At 38.4% G+C, this 20,209-nt stretch overlaps 1 protein-coding gene across 1 annotated transcript in view; it reads right to left on the bottom strand.

The window, feature by feature from the left end:
- LOC150081284 (fatty-acid amide hydrolase 2-like) overlaps positions 1-20,209 on the bottom strand; it is a 60,355-nt gene that overhangs the window by 12,875 nt on the left and 27,271 nt on the right. The window contains exons 2-5 of the mRNA XM_090379601.1: positions 8,124-8,343; positions 6,763-6,972; positions 6,188-6,307; positions 1,331-1,485 (exon numbers count right to left, since the gene is read on the bottom strand). Coding sequence (XP_090235727.1) covers positions 1,331-1,485; positions 6,188-6,307; positions 6,763-6,972; positions 8,124-8,343 — 705 coding nt within the window. The remainder of the gene's footprint in view (positions 1-1,330; positions 1,486-6,187; positions 6,308-6,762; positions 6,973-8,123; positions 8,344-20,209) is intronic.

Genomic DNA, 20,209 nt, shown 5'->3' with positions numbered 1-20,209 from the left:
CAGGAGAGGGCTGCATGGTTTCTCTTCCGGAAACTCGGAGTTTTTCGTCCAGCAAACATGCAAATCGACAAGAGTACAGCAATATGAACTAAGTCACTGATGCACCTAAAGCCGTACGACAACATAATACAATATAATGATGTAAAAGAGCTGTTTTTTTCCCTTTTGTACATACGGTGTGACGTCTTAATATGTAAATTTTGGTCCCTGGTGGTGAATATTTGAACTATTTTTGTTTTTCTCAAAAAAATAAATAAATAAATAATAATAATTTTATGCCTGAGTGTGGGTAGGAAAAAATTAAAAACGGGAAATCTTGAAAAAAAAAAAATAAATAAAAATAAGCCGGATTTCTAGTGGCCAGGTGGAAGCTCATACGCAACAGTCTAAACTTCTTGGCATCTGCAGCCTACTATTCTCTCGCTTGCTACAGCGCAGGGGCGAATTTCCTTCTGAATTGCACCTCATATTTGAATGTAATTACATGCTCATACCAGATACGAGAATGAAACAATCAACCTGTTACCAACATTCCAAAAGCTGTTATTACACGCAATTAGCTACTTCAAAATCACTCAGTAGTTAGCTGAAGACCAATTTTCAAAACTCCTGTTCACCGACTTTACGGTCTTAAACTGGTTACCAACTACTGTTTGCCGAATTCCCATCCAACACCGAAGCAGAAACTTTATCTGTGTGCACTCTCGCGGTACTTGATCGTTGAACTGCTGATTATTCTCTTCTTTTTTTTTATTGATAAAGTTTTTCATATTATCTCTGTTTTTTCCGTCATTTTTTTTAATATTTTGATTCCAAAAAAGAGATAAGAGTATCTTTGTCCTGCTGGAATTTGACTTATTGTATAAAAGGCATGATGCTAATAAAAACATTAAAAAAAAAGGATTATATTTTTTAAAATATAATTTTCATATTAAAATATATTTATAGGAAATAAAAAATGGTATTTCTAAAGGGCCAAACGATTTGACATTCATAAGGCCCAAACGATACGAAATTTCTAAAGCGCCAAGAGATATGAAATTTCTAAAGCGCCAAACGATATGAAATTTTATAAAGAGCCAAACGATATGAAATTTCGTTTTCGCCAAACGATCCTAGTTAACAAAAATCCCCGATTTATATGTTTTACAGTTAAAAATAACTCACAAACGATCTGCACAACTAATTAATGCACACTTTTAAATTTAAGTATATCTCAAACGTATTTCCATGAAATTGGCATTCCAACATAACAAAATATAAAAAATAATAAAAGGCAAAAATTTTTCTTGATAACTACCAAAAGATAAGCTCATTAGTTTTTACTTACTTTGTGATCTAATTTCAGCTGATGACAGCTACTTCCTGATAATATTCTCATCACCGTTCTCAGATCGGCTGCGTACCGACACATGGGTCCGGTACCCAAATATCTCTTTAGTTCTGTGGTGCTTTCTGGGTAAGTCCCCATATTAGACACAATACCTGAAATTTAGGAAGCAGAAATTTATTTTATTGATTTTCGTATATTATTGAAGGTGTGCATATTAACACTTACGCATACACCGTTTTACTTTTTAATTGATTTTTATGGGCGGAGTTCAGTTAAAGTGCCATCCTAAAATTCTTCCCATAAATTTTTTTTCGCAAAAAGATGGAATAGTAAGACGAGATACAGTGGTTGAAGAGTAATTACTTTCTGGTAAGAATCTTTCTCAGTTGCATAAACTGTACTAATTGATAGCACAATACAATACAATAGTTAATTGTCCCTTCATTAGCCATTTTCTAGAAACCAGATATCCGGTATTTACATTGCAGAATGAAAACAAACGATTGTATAACGATTACAAAGACAATACTGATACTTTCCCCTCTCGTCCTCTTTCGTTACCCTGCCCTGACGAAATAATTTCACCCGAGTAATAAAATAAAACTACCTGCTCAGGTCATCCGGGTGGTACGCGTTCGGTCTATTACCCATGCGTAATTCCACATCCACTGTTTGCAGTAATGGGGGTGGTATAACAATAACAATATCTCTTGATATCTGGGAGAATAAAACAGCCCTGTTTTGCTTTCTACTGTGTTACAATTCCAGATTTCGTTTGTTTCTGTGGAAACATTGACTCACTATTCAAATTACCTCAGTTACATCAAAAGTCAGATTTAATTTTTTTTTTAAACAATGAGTTTCATCAGGGAAACACGCACAACGTTCAAGTCTTTTGAAACTAAATAATTTAAAAATTACGGTCCGATTTCTTTTTTCTTTCTTTTTTTTTTCCTCCTTGTTGCAGGGCCGTACATACGGGTAAACCTTAATTTGCAAAACCATAAAATCCACCAAAAATACAATAAATGCGCATTCATAAAACAATAATCATAAATTCATGAAAATCATACGGATTTCCTACTAAAAATAAAGGATTAATAGGTGTGATTCATGTTCCCTCGCGGTAGCGCAGCGATTATAATCATTAATCCTTCCACATTGTGTAGGAAACACCTAGGTTCAGATCCCGTTCCGATGGAAAGTACTTTTATCGACTTATTTCACAAGATGAGTGAGTTAGTTTTGGGTGATGGTTGTGTGGTTTTTATCTGTCGAAATCTCGGGTTTTTCATCCAGCAAACAAGCAAACCGACAGATTAATATTTGTTATTGCAGGCACAGCATACATACAGTGTTTGTCATAGCATGTGTATAAAAAATGTTACTAGCTTGGTCGGGGGTTGGAATCCTTTCATAATGTTGGAGGAACATTTTAAGGTCTCAATAATCGAGGACCTGAAAGTCATAATGCACGTTTCGCAGACACCATTCCACTGTCCATAATATTCATGTATTTCATAGAATTCGTGAATTCCATGAACTGTGGCGAAAAAAGTTCGTTTAATACGTTATATTTCACTATACGATAACTTGGATATAACGCACACGAATAAATAATCTTCGAATTATTATTTGGACTATGTATATAAAGTGCTTGGCATCATAATACACAGCCATTTCTGAATAAACAGAAAATTTTTTAAGGTGGCATCGTTTTAGGTTATATCTCATATTGTGAATGCCTTCACAACGAGTTGCCATGATATTGCACTACTTCGAATAAGTAACGCTTCACCTAAGGAGAAGACTAGTGTTACTTATTCTCAGATAGGTACCACCACCCAGACAGCACTGTTTCAGGGCTATTTGGCCCTTCGTCAGTGAGTGGGTAGGTACCCAAGTGATGCAATGATGGCAAAAACAGTTATGAAGTATAACTCCACAATATGAGTCTAAATACATCATACACCATCAGGCATCTCTCATATTGTGGAGTTATACTTCATAACTGTTTTTGCCATCATTGCATCACTTGGGTACCTACCCACTCACTGACGAAGGGCCAAATAGCCCTGAAACAGTGCTGTCTGGGTGGTGGTACCTATCTGAGAATAAGTAACACTAGTCTTCTCCTTAGGTGAAGCGTTACTTATTCGAAGTAGTGCAATATCATGGCAACTCGTTGTGAAGGCATTCACAATATGAGATATAACCTAAAACGATGCCACCTTAAAAAATTTTCTGTTTATTCAGAAATGGCTGTGTATTATGATGCTAAGCACTTTATATACATAGTCTAAATTTGTTCGCAGCTTGAGGCTCTAGCCCTAAATGCGCCTTAGTCTTCGAATTATTATTTGTTATTTTTATGTTTTTGATGTTGAAGTTGGTTGGTTGGTTGTTTTAGGGTTTTAGGTGAATCAGCAACTCAGACCATATCGTGCTGTATATAACATGTAAATTGCGTGTGTTCAGTGGCCGAGTTGCTGTTTGCTGGACGAAAAGTCGCTCTTTGCCAGAGAAAAAACCATGCTATCCTTCCCTGAAACCCGTAACCTTGTGAAATGGTTTTTTCATGGTTTTTTTCCCTGAAACCCGTAACATTGTGAAACAAGGTTACGGGTTTCAGGGGAGGATAGCATAGTTTTTTTTTCTTTTATGGACACGTAACCTTGTGAAAAAGATCCATAAAAATTCGTCTTATTGACAGGATTCGAACTCAGGTCCTTTTCAGCCGGTGTGGGAGGACGGTGATTATATCAACTGTGCTACCCATGAGGGTGTCAACTCTTAACACATGAAGTGTACATTAAGTGGACAAAAATCATGGGACATCTACCTAGGGATATGCCCACCTTTCTCCCGGATATGGGCAGTCATTGAGTCCACCAGTTCACCAAAGCTTTACACAGGTAATTCCATCCATGTTGCTGCACTGCTGTTCATAATTCCGTCGCATTCCTGGGTGGAGGATCCAAATCTCAAACGGACTTTTCAACAGCATCCCAAAAATGCTCCACGGGGTTCATGTCCGAGGAAAGGGGAGGTTAATCCATGGTGGTAAAATCTGCGGAATGCTCTTCGATCCATGTTCTAGTCACTACGACTCTGTGGGAAGGCGCATTGTCCTGCTGGAAGAGTCCATTGCCCTGTGGGTGCACGATAACCATGAAGGAATGCAGCTGGTCTGCAAGGATGGACATGTACACTGAAGCCAGTAATCTGGTCCCACTGTGCAGCCCTCCAAACTTGTATATTTTAGGTTAGAGTCCCCTTGGAGGGATGGATGACGTGAATTTTCGGTCTACCTACTTCGCCGAAAGCCCACTAGTTGTGATCATGAAAAAAGGCCTAGGTTCCTATCCCATCAAACCCGGAAAAAAATTTATGGGCTTTTTTTTTTTTTTTTATACCCTCCAGAAGCGAGGGTTTTTCATCCATCAATACGGGTAAAGTTTGTTTGTCTGTTGCTCTGTCTGAGAAACAAACAAGCAACAAAAAGTTCGTTTACGAAGAAGTTATTCCAACTTCGACCGGTGAAAGAAATCTAACAGACTGTTCCACACATTGTTTTTGTTTTTGTGATAATAGCAATTTAAGGTCGTGGGGCCCAGCGTATCATGTTCATAAATTTCGTGTTTTCTATGGTTTGCCTAAATCAAAAACCAGAGTTCCCAGATAGGCGGGCGTTTCAACTCTCGCCCAAGACCAATTAAATCGGCCACAATGGGCAAAAAAAAAAAAAAAAAAAAAAGTTCCATAATTCTGTAAGCATTTGTAAAGCAGAATTGGAAATGTGGTCTTTGATTTCTTTAGCGAACATTTTCACTTTAGGGTCATCGCGAATCTTGAAAGCTTTAGAATGATCCGATGGTCTCGGATTTCCGAAACACAAAAAGGTAAAATTTCCCTTTGAAACTACTGATACTTTTTACGATAAGCACATAATTTTTTTCAATGTTTGTGGTGGGGGTTTCAAAAATGTATCTCCCTCGTCTTCTCTGTAACCCCCACTACTAAAACAAACAAACAAAACTTGCGTTGCGTATATTTGTCATGCCAAGGCAGATTACTGTTATTATCGCCGTTAAAAGAGGATAAACTGACTGTTAACTGCATCTTCTAATAGTTTGGTAGGGGGGTGTGGTTAAACAAATTCTAGATGATTTAAGTTCCATCATTACAGCTTTAAAAACTACCTGCTGCTACTTTGCTTACAAGGTAAAACTGTGAACAGCAAAAGTGCTATAAAATGAATTATAAATAGTAATAGTTATAGCAGTAAGATTGTGATTTCCTTTAGTGATTAAGCTGGTCGTCTCTTTCCTCTAATAATCTCTTAAAGACACTCCATTATAAATGAATAGGGCCAAGGCGTTCTACTTGAGTAACAAAAACAGCAATGGATTAAGCAATGGTAAATTATCAATCTAGTATCTGTCACTAGGCAAACGTATGTATATTTATAATGAGGAAATTTGCACTTGAATATGTGTAATATCTATCTGAGGAGGAAATTTTGTCACATGAGGGCAATAAGGAAGGAAATGTTGTTGTTGTAGGGTTTTAGGAGCATCAGCGAGTAAGGCGATATTGCTCCGCGTTCTGGAGTCGATTTTCCGTTTGATGGACGAAAAACCCCAGTTTCCGGGAGAAAAAACCATGTTCCCCTCGCTTGAGACCGACTAACTCAACCACGTTGTGAAAAAGGCCCATGAAAATTCCTCTAGTCATCGACGAAACTCGCACAAGACTTTTCCACCAGTTGTGGAAGGAAATGTTTTAATAGTAAATCAGCTGACGAAACACATACAAAAGAAAACGAAAGTGTGGGAGAACGACTTTACTTACTGCCTGTCGGCTTGTGTCCAAAGATACCATTAAAGAAAGCAGGTAGCCGTATACTTCCTCCAAGATCGTTTCCTAGTCCAATAACAGACGCTGCTGAGGAGATCAGAGCCCCTTCGCCACCTGAACAGGAAAATTCAATGTTAATTTTCTAGCAACACAAATAAATGTTATTACAGTGACAGTTAAAGTACAAAAATCGTCCAAAAACTTCGCAGGTTTACTATTAATAATTTAAATATTTGTTTTAAATTTTATATGCAAAGGTATTTCAAATTTGAAAAACTTTGGGAGATGGGAGACTGGAACCAGTCGTTCCAGAATACGGGTGTGGGGGGGGGGGGGCTTTGAATAAAGAGAACGATCTCAATTTCTTCATTAAAAATACTTTTAAATATTACATAAATATCCAGTATTTTTTAAGTAATAAAAAACATCATCGTTTATGGTATTTTGTTTCAAAAGGACAGCTGATCTAAGTAAAACTCTACAAACGTTCCTTTAAAAAAAATTAAAGATAAAAATAAAATAATCGCCACAGAATAACTCAAAAATAAACTTAATTATATGATGCATACCACTGCTTCCTCCTGCAGTGTTCTTAATGTCATATGGATTGTTGGTTACTCCGTACAGTTTATTGCGAGATTCCCACCATAAGCTCAATTCGCTGGTGTTGGTATTGACTATTGGAATAGCCCCAGCTAGTTTCAGTAAAGTTACCGCGTCAGCGTCTTGGGTGGCTTTTGTTCCTCTTCTACTGACCAATCCACCTGTGTGTAGCATCCCTACAGGAAAAAAAAAAAAAAAAAAAAGCATGATTAGCGTGAATTTTACTGCGATTTTCAGTGCGAACTTCAACTACCAAGATCACGTGACAAAATTTACCGAAATGACCAAGAAATCAACGATTTCTGTATATACAATGAATATAATATATATTTATTGTATAATAAATATGTACGTACGTTAGAGAATACATTATTATTCGAAACTATATTGTGTCGCGTCTGCAAATTTTGCGCCTTTGTTTTGCGGGATGAAAATTCCGAAAAATGAAACTTTTTTCTCTCTTTCTTTCTTTTTTCTTTATTTTGTTTTTCAATTTGATGGCTCTTATTTGAATTTCCTGCTTAGACTTGGCCCTGAGCACGGGGCGGGTGAAGGGTGGAAGTCAGTTCTTGTCAGTTCCTTCAACTGACAAGAAGGGTCCCGATGTATCTGAGACATCTAAATAAAAAAATTAATGAAAATAATCACTAGAGCCAAGCGTAGCTATTTTGCTGCCTGAGGTGAGGTATGAATATGGCCCAGCATATACTGTATGTCATTTATAATTAAACGTTGAACGATCGACATGTTTCATATGTGGTGGTCTCGTGCGGTGTCCTGCTGTCCTCACCTATCAGCCCTGCCCTGATAACTACAAATTCAATTATCACTTGGCAGTTCATCAACGTATGTGTGCGGGATTCAATTTACTGCCTAGGTAGCATTTGAAAAACGTATATTTGATTGCATACTTTCCGTATTTGACTTCGTCACGCGCAACCATGCTAACCTTGATTGTACACAGCGCGATCATGTAGCGATATTATGCTGAAGCAGTGTGCCAATCAGATTACCAGTTGGGGTCCCAGTGGGAAAACGTTCTGTTAGCAGCTAATACGCTACTAACAGAAGGCCTTCTATCAGGAACGTAATGCAAACATTATCTACATGAACATAAATACAACAGGACCCTAGAAAAGATACATACATAAATAAAGTCCTGGGTCCGATTCCCGTAAAGGGGGTAAGGAGGCAAACTGCCATAGAATATAAACAATTTAAAGACACAAACTGAAGCCTCACGACTTTAGCTGCCCACAGCAGTGTATTTTTTTTATTGACAAAACTGGAGTAAATATTTAAAAAATTGTAATTTTTTTACAATTACCTTTTACAGAAATGATCTCCTTAATGCTGACGGGTACTCCAAGAAGAGGGAAGTCCCTCTCAAGCTGACTTTCTGGCAACTGGGCAGATGCAATAAAGTCGTCAATTTTTTGGGCATCCACTAGCGCCTCATCAAACCTTTCATCTACCATAGCATTGATAATTGGTTGTACTTCTCGAATGCGAAGAATATAAGCTTTTAAGACATCAACGCTTTTTATCTAATTCAAAGAAATTAAAAATAAAAATAATGTGAATTGGTGATGAATTTACATGGTTTTTTTTTTCTGGAATGGAATAATAAAATTCCTGAAAAAGTTATATCAATAAACAATAGTACGCTTTGGATTATAATCAATTGTAAAAGAACACTATTAAACCGCCAAACTAGTATAACATACCAATACAACGTTTAAGGTTAAACTTGGCAAGGTGGAAGAACAATTTGAGTTTTTAATATTATGAAGTTGCCAGAAGAAATTAAGAAACACTGCAAGTGTGAGAGAAAAAAAACATTGCAACTGAAAATGAATACAGTTAAAAACTTCATTTTACATTTTAGGTCATTGACGAACTTATACACTCACTGACTAAAAATCAGAAACTTTTATTCAATATCTAGTATGGTCACGTTTCGACGAATTACAGCCCATACACGTTGTGGCACGGATTCTACTAGGTGTCTCAGGGAGTCCAGCTAAAGATTTTTACTATTCTTCCATCAGGATATTTGCGAGCTGCTATATTGCGGTCGATAGAGAACTGCGAAGCCAAACACTTCCATGGTCAAGTTCCAGTGGATAACAACTGGAAGAAACCAGCGATCAAACAGAACGAGTATTGCCCTATCCAACATATCTCAGACATTCTCAATTTGACTCAGATTTGAAGAAAGCGGTAAGGTGTACAGTATTTAGTGTCAGACGGCACCATGGGTTCCCCCCCATCACCGCGTAGTTTTCATTGTGGGTGTACCAGTTCACTGGAAATGCCAGAGATTTAAAAGTGTATGGATATGTGGAATCGTTTAGTTACAATTTTTTAACGTTGGATAACTGCGTTGTCGTCTTGAAAGAATCCATCGGAATTCCGGTTACAATGAAACACTGCAGGGTGAAGTTGTAAGGTGTAAGGTGTATTTAGTGTCAGACGGCACCAGGGGTTTCCCCCATCTCCGCGTAGTTTTCATTGTGGGTGTACCAGTTCACTGGAAATGCCAGAGATTTAAAAGTGTATGGATATTGTATATGTGTAGTGCCGTGTACCGTTATTCATCTGGTCGTTTAGCCGCTGTACCCCTGCTGAGGCCCAACGTTGCTCCACCTTCGCCCTGTGGAGGCAGACCAGGAACCCAGTAGACTTAAATTACTCTGACAGGTCCTGCCACCTAATTTCCTGAGATTTCAGTGGCTAGGACCTTAAAAAAAAAAAAAGAAAAGAAAAAAAAGTAAATAAATAAAGAAATAAAATAAAAATAAAAAGATAAATAGATAAAATAATAATAAAAAAGATAAATAAATAAAATAATAATAAAAACGATAAATAAATAAAATAAAATAAAATAAATTATATTGTTTTTATATTGCATGCATATATGTGTGTATACAAGCACGTGCATACATGTGCCAACGTCAATCATGGGGTTGACGTCACTTGAGTTGGGTGTATATATGTGTGCATACAAATACATACATACACACATGCACATATGTATACACATGCATACAGATACCAACGTCAATCGTGGGGTTGATGCCGCTTGAGTTGGGCCAGAACGTGGGTGAAGATATTTTGGATGTATTTAAATTTAGATGTGTGGGGCTTCGCTAGCCTGAAGATAGAGAGGGGGGAGCTGAAGACTGGGGGGAGAAAGACAGAAGTATGGAGCCAATAGGGAAGACAGTCCCAAGTTTCAGTGTGGCATGCCCATGCCCCACCAGAGTAGAAATGAAGGGGACGACGAGAGAATTGTCTCCCCGGGGGAGTAGGGTTTAAAGGTGAAGGGGGCTAGGGTGCCCTCTTTAGGCTGCCGTGAGGCTTTGGGAGCTAGGCTGCAGTTTGTTGTTTGTTGTCTCTATTCTTGTCCACTTGATTCAGATTGGGACACTCATGAGGCAATCCCTGTCCTTCTTTTTTTTTCGTTGATTCTCTTTTCTTCTTCTTCTTCTTTTTCCCTTCTTCTTTTCTTTATTCCTTTCTTTTCCGTTCATTTTCTTTTCTTCCACAGTTTTCTTTTCCAGGAGTTGTCTCTGTCTTATGCGATAAATTGCACCCCTGGATTTAGAAGTTGTGACAGCAGGACTGAGCCGAGTGGGCAGGAGCGGGAGTGCAGTAGCACACGCTCTTTGAGTAGACCGGGGTTCAAGCCCCTGACTGCTGAATACGGTAGATCTGCCAACCCGCACTGGACCAGCGTGGCAGATTATGGTCCATTTCCCTCAGCATGAATTGTTGAGGAGGCTTCCACCCTGCAGTGGGTTGATAATGGCTGCACTTTACTTTTTTTTTTTTATGCGATTTATGTTACTGTACTATCAGTCTCGATGTATGGCAATTAACACCCTTCTCCTTGTAAAGAGGTCCTGTGCATACTGGGAGAGCGCGCGGTACTCCTCTTCCGTGTCAATGAAGTAATGCTCAAGTCCTTTGGGGCGGTAATGGATTTTCGTGATGAGGGTGCATCTGAGGTCTTCGTATTGTGGGCAGTCGTAAAGCAGGGGTCCCAGCTTTCGACCTCCCTGCACGTGCAATTTGGGTCATCGGCGAGGCCGAAGCCGAACAGTTTCTGGTTGAAGGGTCCATGTCCTGTGAGTAACGAGATCAGGTGCAAGCCCGGGAAGAACCAGCCCGGTTGCCTTGGGTATATTTTGTTCAGTTCTGGAAAGAATTTACGAGTGATCTCGCCCTTTGTCGTCTCTGTCCATCTTTGTTGCCACTCCTGAAGGAGGTAGGTCTGTAGTCGTGCTCTTTCCGTTTTTTGACTGCTTGCTGGGTTGATGGTGAAGTCCTGATGATTTGCGGCCACTCCCTTTGAGTGCAGGTAGCGCAGTCCTGCTGTCACAACTTCTAAATCCAGGGGTGCAATTTTTATCTGGTTTTTTGTGGCCCAGTATTGTAATTTCTGCATTGCCTGATTACCGCTGTTTTCCAGTTGGACTCTGGAATCTGCCTCATAGTAACAATGAGATCGTCCGCAAAGGCCTGGGCCTCAGCCAGCCCCAAGTCCTGGCACAGGAAATCGTCCAAGACCATGTTCCAAATGAGAGGACCCAAGACAGACCCCTGTGGACATCCCCTATGTATGTTTCTTGTGATTTTTTGATAATTTGTATTTATTTCCACTCTTCTGCCTGAAAGGTAGTCTTCCATTGCTTTGTATAAGTTGATTGGTACTGCAGCTTCTCTCAGTCTGTTCAGGACGCTCGGCCACCAAAGTGAGTCGAACGCCCCGGCAAAATCGACTGAAATACTACAGAAAGATATTATAACGGTTCGAGCGAAACCAGTCTGTACCACCAGCACATACCCATAGTATGATACCACCACCAGCTGTTTAAGTGGTAGACAAGAGATAGTCTGGATGCGTGGCTTCATGAGGTTCAAGCCACACTTTCACCCTACCATTATTGCAAAAAAGTGTAAATCGAAACGCGTCGCCCACACGATCATTTTCCACTGTTCCACAGTCCAGGCTTGGCATTGGCGGCCACTCCAGTATAGTGTAAACTTTGGCTTACCAAAAAAAAAAAAAATAATAATAATAAATAAATAAAATAATTATTAAATAAATAAATAAAAATAAAGTAATAAAAATAATATATATGCATTTAACATCGGAATATTCTTACAAATTAGACTGATTCGGTGAGCAATTAATTATACACGCAACGAACAATTAAATAGAATTAGGAATAAGTCGTTAGGAAAATGTTTCAGGGGCAAGACAAAATTCCCAGGAGGGTGAGCTTCGACCTACAAAAAGAAGGTCAGGTTAAATTTCTCCGAAATGATCCGAACCAGGAGAAATACTGTATACGGAGAAATGGAGAAGGTCAAGGACGATGGAACTAATCAGGGATTATATTAAAATGAGGGATGGGGAAAGAATTTAGGACAAAAAGGATATATAAGGATTTGTTTCGGCGGGAACCGGGGTGGTTGTTGGTCGTTTTAGGATGATCGGGTGGTTTGCAGAGAGAGTTGGTGGTTTTAAGTGAGTAGGCAATTTTAGAGTGAGTAGGCCGTATTAGAGTGAGTTGGTCGGTGAGTTTTTTTGGTACAGAACAAAGGAATCCGAAATGAAGACCATAATGGAAAGTCGTCCTAAAACCAAGGAGCTGGCCCAATCTGGAGAAGGAGACAAATAATTGTAAGTATTGTTAGTGTTATTATACCTGGTCAAGATATAGTCCTGGGGAAAGGAGAAAGGCATTCTGAAATCCTAACTGTGAATGACTTGATTAGCCTGTGTGGTAGAAGGAAAAACACAATTGATGTTTTAAAGGAACTGTAAATAAATCTTCCTGATAATGAGATATAGTAAGGAACTTTTGTAACTGTACATCCCAGTGGAGGTTGCCTGCATTAGAAATTTAGTGAAAAATTTGTATGTACATGAGTCAGATTCCCAGAATTACCGGTAAACACGTTGCAATTTACTTGTGTTTTGTCAGTTGTCTCACTCATTTCTAGCTAACCCGAAAATCACTGGACCAGTATACGCAGTCAGAGGCCCAAGGGTAACATATAGTTACCGAAATAATGAATTAACCGTAGGTTAAACAAAAGTATATATATATAAATTACATAAACAATTATATATATATGTATATAGTACACTGAGTAGAACAGTGTACGCCTACACAAGTCATTCGATTTTTTACAGGAAAAAGAGACTTTCATATAGGCACACGACGACTAAATCCGACATTCTTCAACACCCGCGCTTTGAAAATGTCGTTAGTGTATGACAAAACGGCTCATATGTGTGTGTTCTGCACAAAGTGTGACCATTGGAAAACTTCCATGGTCAAGTTCCAGTTGATAACAACTGGGAGAAACCAGCGATCAGACAGAAAGAGTATAGCTTGAGTGAACAATTATTTGATGACAGTGAAGATTGTGAAGACTTCCAGAAAATGACTGTGGGACTATTTTGGTTGCTGGGGCAGTGGTCTCATTGTGGCTGTTGCTCGCAGTGACAGGATCTGTTCGTAGGACAAGACAAATTGCCAACGGTTAAATTTACAAACTGTCAGGTTGAGATTAGCACCTTTTGTTTTGTTTTGTTTTTGGTACGTATGTGCCTATTAATTTATTTTGTCTCAGATATGCTGAGACAAATTAAATTATTTTGAGTTTTAACTAAAATCAACTATAATGAACTTAACTTAACAATATTGTTTTTCTCAGAAGTAATGAGCTTTTGAACCGGTAATATTGTCACTAGTTAGTTTATTTTATTTTGTTTATTTATTATTATTATTTTTTTATTATTTTTTTTTTTGCTGGCACCCGCCGGTATTGCACTACTTCCGGCAGGTGCGGAATTTTAGTGCGCTGAGCACTGACAGTGAATAGTGCACCCGAACCTGGCTCCTCGAAATTAGGGACGGGCATTAGGCAGCAGCTGCCCAGGTGTTGGCTGCTCCCTGGTGCAAAGAGGCTTAACACTAACAACAGAACATACACAATACTAACACACATACATCAACACTTTTTTCTGGCCCGTTTCGCAGAAGTTCTGCGCCGTCACAGGCGAACAAGGTGGAGATGGGCATATGCTTAAGAGCTACCTTGAATCAAAAACGTATAAAAAAAAAAAAAAACGCCCGCGCCGGATCTTAGTCTAACGAAGAACCCTTATAATGTCACTCGGTTGTCTGTCCGTGTGTCACAGCATTGTATCTCTGGAACCACTCAACGTATTGACTTGATGTTTGTTTGTTTGTTATTTGGTTTTTAGGAGCATTAACAACTAAGGCCATATTGCTCCGGGATATGCGGCGGTCATTCCCTGACCTTTCCGTATCCTCCGTATTTGGCGGTGACGGGCTCGAACACCGGTCTGATTAAGAAGCGTGTGCTACGCACTGCTGCTCCTTTCCACCTGGCTACGGAGGCGCCGCGTATTGACTTGAAATTTTGCATGGGTTTGTACATCATGTGGGCCAACATAACGCCATATTGGTCGTTGTTGACAAAAATTTGTCTGAGAAATTGGAGGGAGGGAATGTGGGGGGGACAAAAATATTGTCAACAACCTATAGCTTATTATACACCGTTGGAAAGAGCTCAACGAGTAGGTTTAAAATATAATTTTAAAATATTTTTAAAATTAAAAATGGCGGCGCCAGACAGGAAAATGTAAGTAATTTTCGTGTCCCCGCCTCCTCTATTTCCATCGCTAATGGAGCTGAAAATTTAAAAATCACATTAGCTATGCATTATTTTATTATTTTTATTTATATATATATTTTTTATTTTTTTTATTTACTATATTTTTTAATTTTATTTTTTATTATATTTTAGAATTTAATTAATTTATTTTTTATTGATATATATATATTTTTTTATTATTATTATTATTGTATGTATGTGTATATATATATATATAATTTAATTCTGGATTGGTTCCCCAGAGAGTTTTTTTTTTTTTGTTTGTTTCATAACCTGAGACCTTATGCTTCCCATCTACTTGAACTGGCCCACCTTCCCGTGGTGTGGACGTGTCTAGAAGCAGCCTTCCTGGTGATAGCTGCTTCTAGGTAGCCAAGAGGCCAGCACAACACAACAACACAACATGCATTAACTACACGAACTACTCGTATTACGAACTGCACTATTACACGCTGGCCTGTTTTGCAGAGTCTGTTCAACTTACAAAGAAACGAGGTGGGTGGATTTGAACGGACGTTCTAGGAGCCACCCAGCCTATACACACACACACATGTCCATTAGCTATGCGTTATTCGATGCTCATCTATCACCATCCATATGTGTAGAATTGCAAAGGCAACCCTTTTGCCTCTCCAATCAGGGAAATCTATTCCGATTGAAATCTATCATTTACTTTTTGTGTTAAAATTAAAAAAACAATTTTTTATTGCACTTCGATAGCGCGCATCTTTGTACTAAGTAACTCTCCTTTTGGTGACAAAAAGGTTGCTAAATAGTTAGTTAATAATTCTATAAAAGTCATTTATAAATTTTGCGACGAGAAGTATATGTTAACAGTTTTCAAAGCTGGAGTTGTCCTGGCAAGGAGGTACTCAGATAGCTAATGTCAAGACAGCGTAGTCTTGCACGGCCCTCACCTGCCAGTCGCTTCTCCCCAAGACTTTAATCGCTTCTCCCACCCTTGCCATTCACAACAGCTGGAAAGACTCAAATAGACAACGTTTTCGTTAATTCCTCGGTTTTAAGCCAAGCCAGGGTACTAGAACCTTTTTTTCAGTTACCATAAAGCTCTCTATTTGAGATACTACACTAACGATCATTCGTGACTACGGATCCTTCATCCTGAGTGCCCGGCACTCAGTAGTTGACCGATTTATTATTATTTTTTTTGCCTAAATTCAATTTTTCTGTCATTTACTGCACACTGTACCTTCTATTTTTCTGACGCACAATACGCCTTATGTTCCTGTAGTTCCATTCTCGGAGTACATTTCTGCCACATTTCTTCCTTTTAGAGCTACATTCTCCTTTCGTTTCTCACTTACTGTATAGTTTTGAGATGGCTGCTTTTGACATACCAGTGATTTCTTTTTTTCTCTCAATCGTGGCTCCTGCTAAACGTGCCCCAGGAACTTAGACCCTATTGTGCTTTATATATTATGTGTGTAAATTGCGTGTGTTCTATTGTCGATTTTCCCGTTTACTGAACGAAAAATCCGAATTTCAGGGATCAAGAACCATGCTATCTTCCAGAGACCGACTAACTCAGCCACGTTATAAAAAAGGAAAATAACAATTCCTCGCGTCATTGACGGGATTTGAACTTGGTTATTTTCCACCTGATGTGGGGAGGCCAGTAATTATATTAATTGTGCTGTCCGCTAGGGCATTAAGAAATAGAAGTGACATGACTTACGAAAAATTATCCTGTTGTACCCTTCCAAGTGTATACTATTTCCTTTTCAAACCTGCAGAAGACCTGAGAACATTATATACTATTGAGTGGCTTGTTTGAAAATTCGCTGATGTAAACTCTTTCTCTGCCCACATGGCAATCCTGCAGTATAAATTGGAATGCCTTTTGTCAACACCAGTATTGAATAAAAAACAACGTTCCCCATGAGGGCTAGTGCTTTAGGCCACACTCGTATGGCTCATTCAACACAACGGTGAAAAGGATAAGCATATCGAAGCAACCATCACCGTCTCAGTAATTACAGGGTATAAAATCGGTGATCCGTACTTGTACTCAGTAAATCGTTTTCCAAGTGACTCAGTAAATAAATCAAAACGAAAACCAAAGATCCCTGATTAATGATATTAAGCTTCTGTTTTTTTTTTTTTTTTTTGCTTTTTTTTATGACTTCCATATTAAAAGACTTCATATTATACTAAATACATTTGGAGATATACAAGTGTGGCTCAAAGATCTAGAATCCACGGTGAAAGAAATTTGAGACAAGGCATATTTATTAGTCTGTTTATATAGCCAATAGCGAGGGAGACACGTTTCTTCAGCTAATGAATTCATCTCCAGTAGGTCATTTTTGTAGGATACCTCTGGTTTCCCTTGAAAGGATTTCAAGGCAGCCAGATGATGATATGACGCAGTGATTTCTGAGAAATCTTCGCGTCAATGGAGATTTTTAAGTGGCAAGCGCTTGAAAAATTGCTTCAGGAATGGAAAGAGAAAAACGGGACAAAAGTTTGGTGCCCAACTCGCGGCCCGTTCCATCTCACTATGTACCAAGAGCATAGGCAGCACTGAGTTATGGGTCGGCCGACAAAAAATTAGTCTCACTGAATTTTGAAAATCTCCTTTGTTGTATTGCTTCTTAATGATGTACATATTATGTACCTTCCTCAGTATTTAACAAAATTAAAAGAAAAGAGAATCATGGGAGAGGTTGGTAGGGGTCAGGGAACAGCAACCCTTGGGGGGTGATATACAAAATTACCACTCACAAACTCCCCGGGGGGGGGGAGTCGTGACAGCCACCAAAACAGCACAAGGAAATTTAACCATAACCTGGGAGGAGTCGATTGGGAACATCCTGGACAACATCCTTCAGGAGCTGCCAACAACACTAACAGATGAGCAGCAAGCTATCTGCCAAGCAAACAATTGCTATAATAATGACCAAATAGAATCCCCCTTCACCTTAGAAGAAATTCAGGATGCAGCAAGCCGCGCGAAATATAAGAAATGCCCTGGACTGGACCTAATTGAACCGGAGATGGCAAAAGAAGCAACGGAACATATACCGGAATTACTGCTAAAATTAGTATACAGTAATTAGTCTCTTGGTACACCCGGCCGGCGTCCCCGTCGCTAGGTTTGGTAACGCCGGGTTCCACTGGGGGCCCGGCGGCCAACAGGCCGGATGAACAATGGGCACAACAAACTACATACCACATGACCCATACATTATTTTTAAACTTCTGGCATAGACAGGGTACTGTCACTCGATACATAGAACATACGCGGAGATGGGAGAAATCCCCAAAGCCGTCAGACCCTCAACATACCTATACCTATACTTATTTAACGAAATTACCATAACCATGTAATAAGATTGTTATAAATGTTATGTAATAATACTGAACAATACTGAAAAATGTTTTCGAAAGAGATATAATGGACTTAGTATTTTTTTAAAGGTGTCGAATGTGCACTCCCATTTTGACTTGTGAACTGATATTTCATATTTTATGAAATATCAATTCGCAAGATAGTTCATATTTTAGTTTTCACGTATTGAGAAGTTCTGGAGCCAGGAGTTTTTAAATCTTGCTGGATCAGGTGTGACCAACCTGTGGCCCACCACTCGATTTGGGAAAAAAAAAAAAAAAAATATATAAAACTGATTTTAAAAATCAAAAATGTGGATAAATACATACAGTTTAAAGTCCAATTTTATTGCCAGAAATTATGACCTGAGTTTCAAGCTGGCGGAAACCTACGATTCATATTTACCGCCTTTTAGCGTTAGTTTAGAACAGTGAAAGGAAGATAAAGAGCTCTTGACATCAATTCTGTTGGAACACTGATCGTTAATGCGTATTAAATTTGTTTTATAAAAATAAAATTGTTTTAATTTTTTTATTATAAGCACTTAGCATAAAATTCCTTTATGTAATTACCAAAAAGTATTTAATGGCATCAGGCGCAGATTACTGGGGGGAAGAATTATTGATTCTCTTAGCTTCTAGATCTGCCCCTAGGTGGCACGCGAGGCATATCCCATATAATATGTGGGATATGCCTCGTTATTTTTAAAATAAACGTTAAATTTATTAAAAAACAGAACGTGAAATATTACCACCGTTCGCTGTTCTCATGGTGTGGAGGGAACAAATCAGTCATGTGGACGATTGCTGGTATTGTATATGGATTGGAATGGCGATGGATTTCAATATTTTAAACACTAAAATTTCCACACATTAGTGATGCTAAAATTAACGAAAGTATATTCGTTGGACCACAGATCATAATTACTGAAAGATGGAAATTTTTAAAGAGTATTAAATCCTTTGGGGCTGGAATCCTTCAAGAAAACTTGTAAACATTTTTGGTGACAATGACAGAGCAGAAAACTATAAAATATTTATCGAGAATTTATTATGAGCCTATCAGAATCTCGATTACAATGTCTCTAACAATACTCTTTATTCATTCCCATTTAGACTTTATCTTAGATGACATTAGTGATGAATATGGTCAACATTCAACAAGATAATAATGCCATGAGAAAGTTGCCAAGGAAGATAGAAGCCCAGTATGCTGGCAGACATTGATAAGAGCGGCTACTGATTATTACAAAAGAAAATCAAACTATAAAAAAAAAAAAAATGGTTTAACCTTGACTTATTTTACGACTTTTATACCTGTTAAAATTTCATTAAAAATTTAAATAATCTTATCCTGCATTCTTCTCCAAAAGTCTAGGTCCTGGCAACATCTGAATTCAAATTTGGATACAGCTCATTAAAATCCATGAGATGTAGTTTCAGAAGTTAAAATAAAAAGCTGAAAATGAAATCTGTTGTTTGGTTGTTGGATTTCCGTATTTAACTATTTACTGTAAAAATAAACTGTAAATTAAACGTTGATAATAAAGTCTGTTTCGAAAATTTATAATGTTAAGGAATATTGTTCTTGCGTCCCACTTCCCGCGAAAACCGATGCAACCCGCGACCTTCAACGTTTTATCGGTTTTAACCCCTAGTCAAAAAAGGTTGGACGCCTTGGAGTAATAGATCCCATGAAGATAATCCTGATGAATGCCTGATGAAGATAATCGGGTGAGAATTAATCCACTCTGGTTACAAAACCAACCTTCTACGTGGGCAGAACACTGTTCAGTAAAACATTCCTTGATTTCAGAGCTAAAAGGATGAATCCAGGTCTTATCCATAATCATCAGGCGGGAAAATAAGTTATTTATCCTGTTTTTTTGTAAAATTGACGTCTTTTATTTTGAAAGTTGTTTTTTTTTTTTTTCTGTGTTCTGGTTTTGTTGCCGTTTTTTTATACAGGGTGTATCGTAAATAGTGGTCCAGAGTAAAGGAGTCGGTACACTGTGTTCTTAGGTATCACGTACAGGAATTTCAGTTACTTTTAGTCAAGATTCGCAAAGATTAAATTTTTTGCGAAACGACCTCCCTGAGTTATTGAGAGATGTCGACCAAGAAATACGAGACACAATGTGGCTGCAGAATGATGGCTGTCCCGCTCACTTCGCTGTTATTGTACGAGAACATTTAAATCAAACTTTTCCACAAAGATGGATTGGGCGGTTAGGCCCAATTTTATGGCCACCACGTTCACGGATCTCAACCCCCTAGATTTTTTCTACTGGGGGTGTCTGAAAGAAAAGGTCTACAAAGAGGAAATCACTTCTGTCG

This window comes from Mastigoproctus giganteus, chromosome 8 (genome assembly GCF_048544385.1).
Source record: "Mastigoproctus giganteus isolate SK-2022 chromosome 8, ASM4854438v1, whole genome shotgun sequence".
Taxonomy (NCBI): Eukaryota; Metazoa; Arthropoda; class Arachnida; order Uropygi; family Thelyphonidae; genus Mastigoproctus; species Mastigoproctus giganteus.
The sequence above is the reverse complement of the archived record's forward strand: the minus strand, read 5'-3'. Positions and strand labels throughout refer to the sequence as shown.